The sequence below is a fragment of the Anarhichas minor genome, unplaced genomic scaffold, assembly GCF_050575085.1.
Source record: "Anarhichas minor isolate MPS153535 unplaced genomic scaffold, ASM5057508v1 ptg000058l, whole genome shotgun sequence".
Classification (NCBI taxonomy): domain Eukaryota; kingdom Metazoa; phylum Chordata; class Actinopteri; order Perciformes; family Anarhichadidae; genus Anarhichas; species Anarhichas minor.
Genome location: NW_027466504.1, coordinates 7438353 through 7453712, shown reverse-complemented (window position 1 = coordinate 7453712; position 15360 = coordinate 7438353). Strand labels below are relative to the sequence as shown.

The 15360-nt window shown below is 43.6% G+C and overlaps 1 protein-coding gene across 3 annotated transcripts in view; it reads left to right on the top strand.

The window, feature by feature from the left end:
- Positions 1–5747: 5747 nt before the first annotated feature.
- cdh23 (cadherin-related 23) overlaps positions 5748–15360 on the top strand; it is a 139168-nt gene continuing 129555 nt past the window's right edge. For 2 of the 3 annotated variants that reach the window (XM_076076534.1, XM_076076535.1), the window contains exons 1-2: positions 5748–5832; positions 8223–8297. In XM_076076534.1, the coding sequence (XP_075932649.1) occupies positions 5748–5832; positions 8223–8297 (160 nt within the window). Of the gene's footprint in view, positions 5833–8015; positions 8019–8222; positions 8298–15360 lie in introns of all 3 variants that reach the window. The other variant, XM_076076536.1, reaches the window with a different exon arrangement.

The window sequence follows — 15360 nt, the reverse complement described above, 5'->3', positions numbered from 1 at the left end:
TGCCATGTTGTCTTCTGCCTGAAATGGTTGGTCCACATAAAATGTGGGAACCACTTTGGTTGCTGGACTTAAGTGTCGTTGTCCAAGAGGTATCATTGTCTGCCTGTTGTCTTGAACTTCTCTCCCAAAGACGTTGGTTCATAATTTTTTAAGAAAGTGGAACATCAGCACCAGCGATTTCATAGATGACCCGACCCAAGAGAACGGTTTGCTCAGCATCAATGTGCCGCGTCAGTTCGATTATCATTTCTACTCAGAAAGCACTACATGCTCTGCAGTCCGAATGCCATCGCGTTTACATTGCACTCTTGTCATGAGTGAAGTTTGCTGAGTAAGGCTTTCAAAAAGTCCTGTCATGTTGGAGATGAAGAGATCAGGAGGGCGGGGGGGGGGGGGGGGGGGGGGGGGGAGACATTACTCAGCTCATCAGAGCACTGCTGCCCCTCCCTCCTCCCTGACAAAGCCAAATGTCTGCTAATCTGTCTGTGATCACGGCACTTAATGAGCGATGGCTTTTTCATGAGGCCCGAGGGCGGCCAGAAGTCTTCCATTGATTTGCTGTGATAATCCAGATTTGGCTGCTCGCTGAGGGCCACCACTCCCCTCTGAGAAGGGGGCCTTTTTGAGGTTGAAGCAAGTCAGACACAATTGCCATGTAATCAATATTATTGAGTGTGTAAGCCAGGAGATGCAGCCATTGCGGGCAGGCAGGCCTCTCTGGAGAGAACACAGCAGGTCTACACATAACTCTTCACTTTACACTGCCTTAATCACACATTACTTACAGATAAGCTATAGGACCACAACTCATTAAATAGACCTGGATCCCAGCCGCCCTAAGCTTTGCCCAGTAGGAGCTGTATGTGTTCCTAATGGTCATTTCTAGGCTTTAAAATGGCCTGCCTGTTAAATCTGGAGTCAGGGCAGGATCTTGGTTATGTTGCAACCAAAACAAAAAAAGCCTCAAGGGCAGACAAAGGCTATCTTACCTGTTTTAAAGAAGTTATTTAGGTGATTAGATGTACTTTTTATTTCTCTGTGGGTACAGGGAAATGGTGGTCTTGGACCCACATGTAACATGACAACAGCACAAATACATGGCCCACAGAAGACATGTTTGTTGTGTTGACATTTTACATCAGGACACGGGAGACCTAATTATCTGCCAAAGCTTAGCACAAAAACTGTTTGAAATGACTACATAATACATATATAATTGGACAAGCCAAGTTGCGCGTTAAATCAAAAAAAGGAAGACGAGTCAAAGTAGATAAGACCAAGAAGAGACAAGAGAGAGAGAGAGAGAGATGACTATAAAGAGCGAAAAAGAGAGGAAACTAGACAGAAAAAAGGCAAGCTCGGGGAGAGAGAGAGAGAGAGAGGTACGTGATGTTGTTATGGGTGAGGGGGGGTGAGCAGAAGATGAGCAGTGACTCTGACAGAGTGAAGGAGGGAATGAAGACAGTGAGGGATTGATGGATGGTGACAGTATCACCAGTTGAGTGGGACAGAGCTGCAGCGAGGCCCAGCTTAGCCCTTAGTTTCATTCCTCCATGCATAACTGACTGACTGGGACTTTAGATGTAGCTGGTACTCTGCTACATCTGAAGCTAGATCATGCTTTTGCACTAAATACAAACTTACCTCCACCTCAAGAGCCCTGGCTCTCATTTCATTTCATCCGTCTGCTCGATGCCATTCCTCCACCATCTATTATCTGAATACCAAACGTTATCACTCCAACACTGCTGTTTGTTTACATCAGTGAAGTTTCTAAAGACGTTAAACCGGCCCAGATTTTCAATTCTGCTCATTTGAGCAACACAAAATGCTATTTTTTAATGTAGGTGTCGTCGGTTATATGTTTTACCTGTTGTCAAAATTGACTTGAATATTCTGGGGAATTCGCTGCACTTTAAGTATGGTTCATAGAAAGTGAATTTTTAACCAATTGGTTTTCAGTATGGAGGTGTTCTTGTGGTGCTAAGCATAGGTTGATCACCCCCCCACTTTCCCACTCTTCCTCAGCCTGAGTCAGCCATGTCGAAATATGTACAGAAGAAACTAATTACCATACCACTCTCTCTTATATTTCAAGAGATATACTAAAACATCACAGCGTGATAATGAATACTGAAGAATAGTAACAAATTGCCCGAGTCACAAAGAACATATGTTTTCCACTTCGCCCTCCGAGTATCTAACCATGCAGGTAGTTTCAGACTGATTTCGCTGAGCCTTCTGACATGCAATATCTGCAGTAGTGATTTCTACCAACACAACAGTTGAGTTAAATAGGAATTTGTTTAATGGTGCTCAAAATATTGAGAAATGATATTTAGAGAATTCAGCTGAAAAGTCTCTTTTCAAAACAATGTCCCGTTTACTGCAGATAATCCTCGGCCCTGCTCTGGACAGTGTTCGCTACTCTTTAAACTTCAATACAAAAATACATTTCCAATAAAAACGGTTGATCAAGATTTGTAGCTGTTGACTTTTTCAAAAAGCAATTTTCAATGCATTGAGCGTTACAAATACAATTCAGTTTACTTCAATTATTTGCAGCAGATCTCTGAAACCGAACTAAATGTATCTGTCTGGTAAAGTACCCAGGGGGGTATGGTGGGAAATGACTGTTGGTTATTTGGGTGAACTGACCCTTAAAGTTAGGTAAAGACTTTGCACTAAAAAACAGCTGGTCAGCAGGTTTCAAATGAACTGTGTGCTTTGCAGATCAAAGTAAAGACAAGAAACACAACGAATGAAGCTGAGCTTAAATGATGGACAGTTTCTTAGTGCTGAGAACAAATAATGAAACAATAAAACATGCATTAAATATTACCCACCGTAAGTTATTATAAAAAAACTTGAGGTGTGTAATTTGGCCAGAGCACGGTCCTTAGCAGCTCCTTACTATGCTCATGCCACGGGGCAGGCTGTGACAGTTATATGCACCATCCAGGTTACATTAACAAGACTAGAGACAGGATGACCTGGCGCTCTAGTTGTACTTCAGTGCATCTGCAACTTTATGGGGGCTCCTTCTCTGTGAGAATGATTCATATTGAATTCTCTTACATCCTGGTGAGGCCAGAGAGCTGGATGCTGCTGCAGGAGAACTGCTTTTATTGTTCACGCCTGCCTCAGCTCCTAAACCCAACGCGTCCGTCTCAACTGGTATCCATCATTCACATCCAACCGCTCGTCATCTCAGAAAAGTCCTTTAGCATTTGGATGAAGGGTTAGATGTGTGAGGGGGGGGGGGGGGGGGGGGGGGGGGGGTCCATTGTATGGCAGACAACAAGGTAAAGGCCGTGCATTCATTAAGCACCTTTCTACATTTTATACTTGAACAGGGCCATGATGGTATAGTAACGGATTCTCGGTACCACTATCAGATTAACATCAGATCGTACCAGATCTTGCACAACGATGGATTTTTTACATCAGACTCATTTTCTTGTGGCCATTTCTGGTTCCCCAAAGAAAATCAATCGGGTTCTATTTAGAAGAGCAGAGAAAATAACTTTGATGACACATTTTTTCATTCAACAAGGGGATTTAAAAAAATAAATAAAAAACAGGACAAAAAGAGGACTTAAAGAGCTTGTTCGCTACTCTGTGCGATTATTCAATTTATTTCAGTGTGGAGAGCTGGGAATGGGCTTTATTGATTGTCCTCATTCCGACTGATCAACCCTAACCGAGCATCAAAGAAGAACACGGGAAACACCGAGTTCTCCCCTCAGGTCTTGTAGCTTTCTGTTACTGGGTTTGATTAACGGTGTGTCAGTACACTTGGCTATATTTAAAGTGCTCCAGGGTATCTAAGTCATGCTACCTCAGGTGTGTTATTGATAAAAACGGTAGGAAATGATTAGGTGGAAAGGGTATGTTACTGCAATGTGTAATCTGTTTGGGCTGTTGTCGTCAGCTCTCTATAATAGCCTTTACTAGTAAAGATAATAGCCTTTACTAGAGCACCACGACAACGAGGGAGGAGAGAGTATGAGAGGTCTTCAGGGCCCAGTAAGAGAGATGAATGAAAGTGAATAAGCAAATAAAAAAGGAAGGGAAATGAGGAAGGAATAAAGTTTAAAAAAAGGAGGAGCAGACATAACCGTGTAGGTTGAATTGTTACAGGAAGTGAAATGCAATAATGCTGAGGAAACGAGAATCCAAATGAAAACAAATGTGCCTATTCAAACTGACACACATGCACAACTGATATAAGCGCGCGCATGCACAGACACAGACGCATGTATACAATAAGCAATGACCCCCCCCCCCCCCCCCCCCCCCCCCCCAGTTCTTTACCTTGCACGTCTTCCTCACTCACCTGTAAATTTGAGCTGCTTTTGTCTGAATTGAATCCATATGAATCGATTGTATATCTCTGGCAGCAACACGACAGCCAGCAGCAACACAAAGCAGCGTGCGTATTGTATTTTATTGCCTCTCGCACGACTTTCTGTGGTTTATTTTGCCATCAGATTCTTGAAGGACAAGGAGTCTGAGTTTTAACGTGAGCTGAAACACAGTGGGCTTTGGGGAGAAACGAGAATTTAGAAAGATAACCCGTCAAAATTAAATTGACACTGAATGAGTTGGCCGACCAGTGATGCCTTGCCGGGACAATGACGGCGTAAAGAGAGGGAACAAAAGAGAGGGAGGGCAGAGAGGACCAACACACGATTCTCAACATGTCGGCTCAAGAGAGTGTTTACCTTTCCTCAGAATATCTGCAAGTTAAAGATGCAGCCACTGATAAAGCTGTGCAGCAATTTACAGTTCAGAGGCAAGTCTTTGCTGTTCTCCTTCCAGCAACATAGACAGTAAACACCTCTAAACACACACTGAAGGATCCGAGTCTGCTCTGTCCTCGTGTAGTGGGTCCAGTTCATTACTGATCTGGCCCTCAAGGTGCTTGTATGAGCTTTGCCTCCAGGTAGTTGCGACGGGCCCCCGTTACTGTCTGCCTCTTACAGATGGGTTCAGCTTGCAGTCTTTTGCGGCTGAACTAGCTACCGCTTATAACATCACATGATCACATGATCTTTGAACGCAGGCTTTTTTTTCTGAGGATATAGCAATCTGAATTTTTCCAAGTTTCTCCACCCGACACACTGTTGGAGGGCCCGCTCTCTCTAAGGGCCCCTTGACCCCACGGGCCCTAGCGCAACCACACTGCCTGCACTGTCCTCTGGTACCCAGCAGAAGCTGATATTGAGCTTCTCTGTGGGAATAGTCTCTAGGTGAAGATGGCATGTTGCTCACTGGATATTATTCACTGGAATCAGACATGTCAATACTATGATATAAAAAAAAAAAAAAAAAGAATCTGGATAGACATGGATGTAAAATACAACTGGACTGGTTAGCGGAGGCATACAATCACACGGTGGTAATTCAATTATTTATTTTGTGCAACGTCTTGATGGCTATTAAACAGTGAGCACTCTACTGTAAATGAGCTGTTGCTGTGTGTGAATTGTCCCTCATTAACACCCCAAACCCTCAGGCAGACGCACAACACCTGCTTGAAGCATGCTGTGCGGCGCATCCTTTTTCTGTCCCCTAATTACGCCGATCGCGTCTCCTACTCACTTACACAGTAATCAGCCGACATAAAGGAGCTGAAATGCCTTTGGACATTATGTGGCTAGAATCAAACTGCAGTGTGGTGATAAGCGGCTGACAGAAATAATTGTGTGACTGTTGTGTGTTTGCTTCATCAGGTGCAGGTGATGTCGTGGAGCGTGGGTTTAGGCGGCAGGATGACCATTGCCAAGCTCCTCCTTCCCTTTCTCATCCTCCGCTCTGTCTGTGAAGGTGAGTCCTCCTGACTTGTATTTCCATCCACAACGATGCTGCATCATTTCTACCATGACTAAGGTATTCCTGGCTCAGTGAGTCCCTTTCTATTTAATGTACACCAGTGTAGCGTCTCAGTGGCAAGAAGCAGAGGACGGTGGTTCTACTCACCAGCTGTTTTTGTGAACATGAGCAACAGTGTGAATTGGAAGCTGAATAATTGAAGGAGTATGTTCAGTCCACTGAAAAGAGGAATACAAGTTTAAAAATATCACTGTGGCATCAACATGTAACTATAAAACGACTTTATGTTAGTCAGTCAATACGGTCTTATGAATACTTCTGGTTTCCCTAATGTCTTTTATCAGTGACTTGGTAAAATATGAATACTGCCAGTCCACAGTAAGGGAAGCAGAGATTGGATAGCAGGATTTTAAAGCGTTTAACAGTACAGTACCTCTCCCACTTCCCTCTCAGTTCTTCATTATTAACTGCCTGAAAGGGTTTTCTGTCACTTACGCTCTACACTTGATGTATTCCCTTTCCCTTTCTTGACTTGTACACCTGTTCCTTTTCAGTCCTGTATATGCTCTATGTATTTTGACACGTTTTATCACTGTCATTACTTCAGTCTTCAAACACTGTCTTTGCATAATGTCCCACATTTATTGTTTGGCCCAAGAACTACGATAAAATATTTGAGTGTGTGTCTCTGTGAGGGCACGAGAGAGACGGCGATCTCAGCGAGCACAGCGAGCGCCTATGTTGTGGAAAGTCCCGGTAACTGTCTCACAGTGACAGACAGGAGACACGTCCAATCACACACAGCGCTGAAGCAGCGGGGAAAGTTATTAAGCGAATGCCACAACCTCTTTCCATCAAACACAACGAGTTTATCAAGGTTTTTTTTTATCTATCTCTGGAGTCCTCCAGCCTCTCACTCTCACCTCTCACCTTGTGTTTGCTTTCAATATACCGGCTTTCTTCCTCCCTCCCTCCCTCCCTCCCTGTTACGACCCCATTAGCACACTGACCCTGCGCTCCTCCTTGAGCATCACTTCCCTGATCCGTCAAATTGGATTGATGATCATTGCTGTGATTATTTTGTGGCAGTAATCTATCTGCATCGGACTATCCAAGCTTGACGCGGTGCCCCGCAGTAATTACACCACAGGTATGGACAGGAGCTTGTTAACCGTCGTCCTCCTCATCACCCCCGATCCAGTGAAGCACGCGCCATGTGCTTGGCACCCACCAAAAGCCACAGTGGCAAGCCAGAGATACAGATCTTCTTCCACACAGGCGGGCACATGACTGAATGAGAAGCTCCCACTTTCAAAGCGGCGATTCCCTCTGTCGAGTGTTCTCACTTCAAACGGACCGCTGCAGTGTCTCTGTGGTCTGCCGCACAGCTCAGCTGATCAAAGACCATCAGCTTTGTTCCCTGATCTTCCCAACAAAAGCGCTCGTGTCCCGCTGCCTTCTGACACCACAGAACTAAACCCACGACCATAACACGGCAGACTATTAACCCCCTAAACAGGCCCTCTGACGTGTCGCTACAGAGTCAATGTCATTTTGGCCTGATTTTATTACGTACAAATATACTCATACTTCAAAGATATACAAGTAACCTTTATTAAAATTGTTTTGATCATATCATTTGTGAAGAGCTCACTTTTTTGACCATGTTGAATTGTTTTCATGGACGCCGGAGATACGTATGACTCTACCGACAGACGGACCATGTAAACATGCTATTTATGTTAAAGCATGAAAATAATGTTTACAACGGACGTCAGCGTAATGCACTGTGTGTACTTGATGTTCCCTGCCTGCAATGCTTTATATTGGCTGCTAAGTGGTTCTCTCTACAATGAGATGCACTGTGTAAGACGTTTGGTGTTGCGGAGCTGGATCTGACCAGAATAGAAGTGCATGTTATTCAAGGTCAGATATCTGTCCCTCTGCTGAGTGATTGATGTGCTGCAGAGGTATGTCTAACAAAGACTCTGTCTTCTTCCCATTTTAGATTGTTGGCGGTTTTCATCTGTTCACTGCTGTGTGTGTGTGTGTGTGTGTGTGTGTGTGTGTGTGTGTGTGTGTGTGTATTGACTAAGCCATCAACCCATTCTTTTACATTACAATACTTGTATTGCATTCAGAGGTACACAGGCTGCAATAGGAACAGCTGACAGTAGCTAGTGGAAAATGAACTGAAAGTAAACGATATGTGAAATTCTCTATTAATTTCTGTCATTACTTTACTGTTGACATATTCACCTTTTGAAAACCTCCAAACATTTTGTGTTACTTTATTTTTCCAGGTGTCACACACTGTCTTACACAGAATACATTTGCTCCAATGTATTTGAGCAAAGAAGTTTTTCCTTCTGTCTTCATCACAGGCTCCAACCAGCCTCCACGCTTCCTGAACTACTTCTTCTCGACCTACCTCCTCATCTATGAAGACATGCCAGTCGGTGAGTCTCTGTGGAGTGCCAGCACGTTGTATTTGATGTATCCACGTTGTCTAAAGAAAGTACAGTAAAGCTGTCTTTGCGGATTGCTTTTGTCATTCTTGTTTACTGCACACAAATGGTCTGTCCTCGTGTCGCTTGAATATAAACCGAGAAAGTGAAAACAAAAAGTAAAGAGAGATGTCAAAAAAGGCACTGACAGTGATGGCAATGGATGTCTCTTACCAGGATGCTTGTATGCGTTTGTGTGTGTGTGTGTGTGTGATGAGAAGGAAGCTCCAGAGCCTGAGAGATTTTCTATAATATACTATAGCTGACACAAAAAGACACCTGGGATGCTTTGGATCTTCCTCGTCCTGGTGTTGATGTCTGGATGAAAGAGTTCATCCAGATGTGATATCCTCCATGTTACTCTACGCTTGCTTACATGTTGTGTCCCACTGCTGTTGGCGGTTTGCGCGTGAACACCAGACGCGGTTGGGTCCGATTCCTCCTGGATTCATCATCCCCCACCCCTCTTATTTATTTTTTTGTCATTTTTTGTTGGTTGCAGTGATTGACAGGGCAATTTGAGGATGTCTAGCTTTTCATCATCTCTGAGGGTGTCAGTGGCTTGGAATTAAAATCCTTTATATGGGATTGATTTTCTCGAAGTTTGTTTTTTTATCACATGACCTTTACACTCCGCCAGTCTGTCAGCACTAGACTGAGTCATCCCGTGTTGGCTTATCCGTGTCTACGCCCTCTCAGGCACAGATGACCTATAGTGTCTTCCCTTTTCACACTTTTTCTTGGGGTCATTAAAGTTCAACTACACCACTAAGCCTCCGCCATCGATGCTATCCCAGTCACCATCGCCTTCAGCGTCAACTCCATCATCATCATCGTAGTTGTGTACTGCAGCCAGGAAGAGGTAAGGTATCCCACTGAGCCTACCGTGAATCATCATCCTCATCATCATTATCATGACCCCAGCAGTTTGTGGCAGAAAGCTAATTCTTTATTCCGCTTGTGTTCTAACCAGTGAAGGGCACGCATGTGCTGGTGGGTGGCGTTGCTAATTTCCCTAACCACTCTGTCCAGGTTGCCCTCTGGCCATGAATCATCGTGTCCTCTCCTCAGAGGCAGCTGGGCTTCGGTCCAGCAACGCCTTCCACCGGTCCAGAGAGCTGTCAGTCATGTCCCTGGCTCGGCCTTTGATGACTTCTTCAGTGGTGTGATTATGAGGGCGGGCTGAGTGATCGGACAGTGACAATTTGTCAAGATTATTGTTTATTAGCTCAGCAGATGTCCTCGTCTAGGAGGCCCTCCAATTCATGAACACATAGACACACACTCGGGCCAAAATGTGTGTGTGTGTGTGTGCGTTTTGGGAGTGGAGGATGTGACATGGTTGAGAATATTGAGATGTTCCGTTTCACCACAAACAGCCTCACACAAAAACTCCAGATTACTTATCATCCAGCACACTGGCTTAATAGAGTAGCCCGGCAGCAATTTCAATGCTGACATTGCTCTTACTCTTGATTTGAATAAAGGGTAGATTGAAAATACATATTTTCTCATCTCAAGGTTCAGTGCCAAGACTGTGCAAAGAATAAAGGATTGTTAAACTGTGCTTTCAGGGCACAATGACGGCGGTTTAATCGTATTCAGAAATTCTCACTTTCCTCTGTTCTTCATTAGGCTGATATTTTACCGCACATTTGATGAACATAAATGAGCACCTGCCAAACTGCAGGACTTGAGCCCAGCAATCAGGTTTCCACAGCCACTCCGATTGGTCGCATTTAGTTACCATGGTGGTTGTTGGGCTCAGTCTTGGTGGTGATGTAGCAGCGTATAGGGTTCACGTGAGCAGGTTGTGTGAGGTAATGCCAAGAAGCAGTCTGTGCAACAAGCAATGGACTGACACATGCCCAGAAAGGACCATGATACCATATTATGGAGATGAGCAATGCAGACTGCCTTCAGTTTAAAACTGGTGCGCATGCATGTGTACACACCACTATCTGGCCTTGGTCAGGCAGCAGATCAGTGACTTAAGCTCATGGCCTCCGAGCCAGTAGCCTCCGCTCCGTAAGGCAGGCAGGAGCGCGTGATTATTTATCAGAGAGATGAGAGAACGCATCCAAACAGCATGTATATTTGATCTAAGGCTACAGCCGTTCCTCTCACCAGCAAGGGGTTTGTTTGCAGGAACCAGCACATGCTGTTTTAAAGATGCTGCACAGCTGTGTGCTGTCGAAGCACGTGTAGCGCAATGGGAGAAGGCCACTCACTCTGTGTGAACTCACTCCTCTGACATATATATATATACTGTATTTACATATACATACTGTCCTTTACCACTGAGTACAGCACAGTCTTCATCGTCTCTCATGCAGGAACACAACAGTTTGATGCCCGCATGAGACTGAACCAAAGAGGAGTCTGTAGTCCCCTCTGGTATAAATGATGTGTGATTAGGCTGCAATGGAGGGCTGCTGTACGCTGCAGTGATACGATGCCTCTTGTGATTTATGTCAATATTTGCAAGAGGAATATTTCATGGTGTTAGGAACAAAATTCTCCTTCATGTTCATTCTCTTCATAACTGCATGTGTGTGTGTGTGTATGTCCATTTAGTGTGTATGCATGTGATTATGTTTCATGCATTTCGGTCACATCCAGGCGGTGGGATCGCTCACTCTTAGGGGGGGCAGCTAAACAGAGGAGCTGATGTTTAACTGCGGTGGCAGATAACAGTGCGTGTTGTGTCAGGAAATGGGATGTGTAATTAGACCGAGAGAACACTTTGATTAAACGCTCTCATCTCCTAATCCACTTTGCCCTGATTCGGCAGATTAAGCTCTCTACTGAGTAATTAACTTGTGGGAAGAACACAACATTTGTTCAAAATAAGAAACTTCCACACTCTGCTGGGACGGTTTGTGTGCGTCTTTTAGTTTGTGCCAATCTAGCGTACGGCCTCGCTGTCTGATTACATTTCAAAAGTGTGGCTTAGGCTAACGTCATTAAGATAAGTGTTTTCATTTACACGGGATAAGTTATTGTATACGTTCAAATTTAAGAGAGAAGCTTCTGGCCCTATTTGTTACATGATTCATTAATTCAAACAAAGATTTCAGTCGTTGGGAATCATTCATATCTATCAACACACTTGTTCTTTAGTTAAATAACAAAATATACAAATCATTTCCAATAGAAAAGGACTGTCCCCTACATCACACAGTGGACAATTTGGATATTCAAAGCAGCACACCTGCCAGTTTCAGCATTAGTAGGTGACATAGCTGCTCTAATTTAAGCCCAAATAGGCCCCTTTTTATAGTATCTTTATATATAATACCAGCAGGGAACATGACTTCAGAGGCTGGGCCAATGTTTTCAAGCCATTTTCAATCCTGTGCATTAAATATGTAGAATCTCAGCTTTATGTGCCAGTACTATGACACCGTTAAAACAGTTCAAATGTCTACCTTCTGTCTTAACTCCTTTGCTCTCCTTTTTCCCTTTTCACTCGCTCTCTCCGCTGCTCCCTCACGTTCTTCTGCCACAGTAAATACCTTGCACTTTTAATTAGCTCCGTGGCGTTCCTAATTCAATAATAATTAAGGAGCAGGAAGTAGCCCCAAGGAACAACTTATTAGAGCCTTCCCCTAAACGTGTTGATAATGTCTGTGTACTCTCTCTCCCCAGCCTATTCCCCACTGTCAGCTGCCTGGTGCACTTTACATTAACTATGGCTTGTCAACACTCCGTCCTCAGGACACTCTCGCTTTCACCACTTTATGAATTAGTGTATTGAGCACCGGTGTGTTGGCTGCACTCATAAACAAAGCCGTATTCATACTATTGCTAGCTACTGTAGATTGATGGTGCTTGAGTGTAAACGCTCCTTGATCTTAACAGGACCAATGCTTCCCGGTTATAGAAACTGTGTCGGACAATCTTGTGGCAGAACGGATATTTTAAGTTATACATATTATTTAAAGACCTCCGAATTCTCTTATTGATGACATGATATTAATTGACAGAGTCCAAAGTCCTCCTTTGACTAAATGTTACTGCATTGTGGAGGAAGTATAAATGTTGAAGTGTGCAAATTGCCATCTTTTGTTTGTTCAGAGAGAAGTTTCTTGGCATTTAGGCTTTTACTCTCTGCTTTCAGGTAATCTAAAAGTTTGAGTGAACTTTAAAATGTCGGTTTAGGATTTCCCGTGCTTTTGCTAATACGAAGGAACATTTTGTGTTTGTATTGTGACAGGAACAGTGTTTCTGCACCAGTGAAAAAAAGCTTTGACGTAACATTGAAAACAGTAACGTCTGCTTTCAAAGACTACAGGAAGAACATAAATGCTGCTTTAAAGCTGCAGCTTTTCTCCTGCTCAAGAGGTTTTTGTGTTTGCTATTGTGGAATCCATATTTGACTCTCCGTTAGTCACACTGGAGATAAGAGCACTCAGGTCTGTTTTGCTGCTCATCAAATGATTGAACCTTACCTGCTGACTCTTCTTGGTGCTGATTTACACAGCACAGTGGAGGAGACCCAAGCACTGCTTCATTAGTGAGCTGTATACACAGTTCAGATTAAAACCCCTCTTTAGCGCTAAAGCTGAAAGGTTTACCATCAACATTTTTGTCCATTCCACCATTTGATAATTCTCCTTTCACTCTGACCCAAAGTATGATATTTAAGATATTGCATGTGCAAATATGTACTGACATCAGGCATGTGAAGTAAATGTGTATCCAGATTTGAGAATTGTAATGAAAGCGCTCCCTCTAAGAATACGGCCCAATATCGTCACTCAGTCTGTGTTCACAGGCGACCACGTACAGTATGTAGATATTTAACCCCGTGTGCTGCAGTGGTGCTGCTCAGTGACCAACAGATTAGACTAGTACTGTGTTTCAGGTGTGAATGTGTGAACTGGCACGTCCTGCAAAACATCTATGCACAGGACACTGAATAAGTAAAACAAACCGAACCAAAACACCACACAATATTACTGTTTCAGAGCAAAATACATCCCATGATTCATCAGTGTCTAGTCCACCATGCCAGTTTAATTGTTGTCAGTAATGCACCTACAGCATAACCAACATTAAGACACTTAATGACACAAAGGCACATTTTCTATTGTGCAACATTTGTGAAATTTATATGCAATAGTATATTTTTTTAGGAAATATGTCGATGATCATAACGCCTGTTCCTCCAACTCTCCAACACACAAATGTTGGATCAGCATTTATTTTAATGAAAGCAGGGATCCAAAATATAAAACACATTTTAATATTTCTCCATGGGAAATTATGTGAGAAAAGGTCATTTGCATTAAGAAAGATCTTCAAGGTAATATTCTGAATATGTTCGTCAACCAAACAATACATCAGAAAAAGCAATAAAGGGTCCTCACCCGTCCCGTCTGACGTGTAAACACAAGACAAACAAACAAAGGAGGAGGAAGAGAATTGCTCCGCTTCAAATGCTTTAATTTAAATCTGCAACATCCCTTTCCTTCCCCCTAAAACCTTTTTGTTTTCTTCATCGGGAAACAAGGTCCAAGCCCTTCTGAAGAAGTGAGAACCTTTCATTTCTGTTTTTTGACATTTTAATTATCTAAAATGACCTCACGATGCCGGCAGATTGTTTTGCAGAAGACTAGAAGACATCCAAGAATACCCTGCCTGTCCTTTGCCTCTTCAGACCAGATAATCCTGAGTAGAAATGGAAATAAAGAAAGACGAGCAGTGATAAAATGAAAGGGTAATCAGGGAATCGTCAGGAGACGGAGAGAGGGCAGTTCCTCTGAGAGTTGAGTCCATGCCTTTGGGATGTTGGCTGGTATCCAGGCCTGTCTCTTACCCGGCTCGTGCTCTAGATATTCGTTACTGTCCGACTGCGAGCCGGACAGCTCAGAGGTCTGTTTCTGCTCCCGCTCTCAGCCCTCATTTAGCCAAATTTGAATGCGACGTGTGTGTGTGTGTCCTTTCTGCATCTCTGGCAACTGCTCTTGTATCTGTCACTGTTTATGAGTTTGAGTTGGCGGACGCGCTGTGTGCATGAGACTGAGAGAGCGAATGTGTGTGTGTGTGTGTCTTAGTTTTATAAACCCTATCTACCAGCTGCAGAAGTGAAGCGTTCCCACCTGATCTTAGCGGGAGATGAGTCGCAACATGGCCCGGAGATATTCTTAATGACTGGAAGTTTTTCTCTCCACGTGAAGCATCCTCCCCCACCAAACTTTAGGAAGGGGATACACTTGATCTTCTTACCTCCCGCGACAGCTCTCTGCTGTCACTGAGCTGCTGCATTGACTCCCACAATGGTTTCCCAATAATGCATGAGGGACCTCCTGTTTTGGTTTAGTCCATCATCCCTTATCTCTCTCCGTGGTGCCTCGCTCCCCCCCACTTCCTCCCCCAGGAAATAATGGGGTCCACGGTTCAGTGGTGTCTGCAAACACACCATCCATCATGACGCTGTGCTGCGCTATATTGTCAGCACTTACCCAGCACGTGATGTGTTAGTGTTATTACGGCCATTGCAAACACTCGCAACACTCTGGCCTCTCATTGCAACATTGCTTCTGAGTTTCCACGAATGCTAAGCATCCTGCTGCTACTCGTACATCATTTTAATATCATCACTGGTCCCTGGTCGTCTTAGCTATAGCTATATCTGACTTTCAGCCTGCACTGAAGAAAACCTTTATTTGAATAAATAATATTGATGCATAAAGCAGTCTTAAATCAAATACAATGCAGGCAGTGGTGTAAGAAAACGATTCAACTTCATATGTTTCAATTATGTTCGAAACAAAGTCAGGTCACTCAGCTGCTAACAGGAAAACCTCATTACACGTTTTGTAATTGACATTTAAACAACTTGTTTTGCACTTGATTTGTCTCATTTCTATAGTTTACGTGCCTTAAGAAAAACCTAATAACAAAACAGGACTTAATGACTGAAGATGGATCATTTTACACGATACATGGCGAGTGGGTTCAGGAAGCCGGAGACATTATTGCAGCATGCGCAAACATTCTGAGGGAT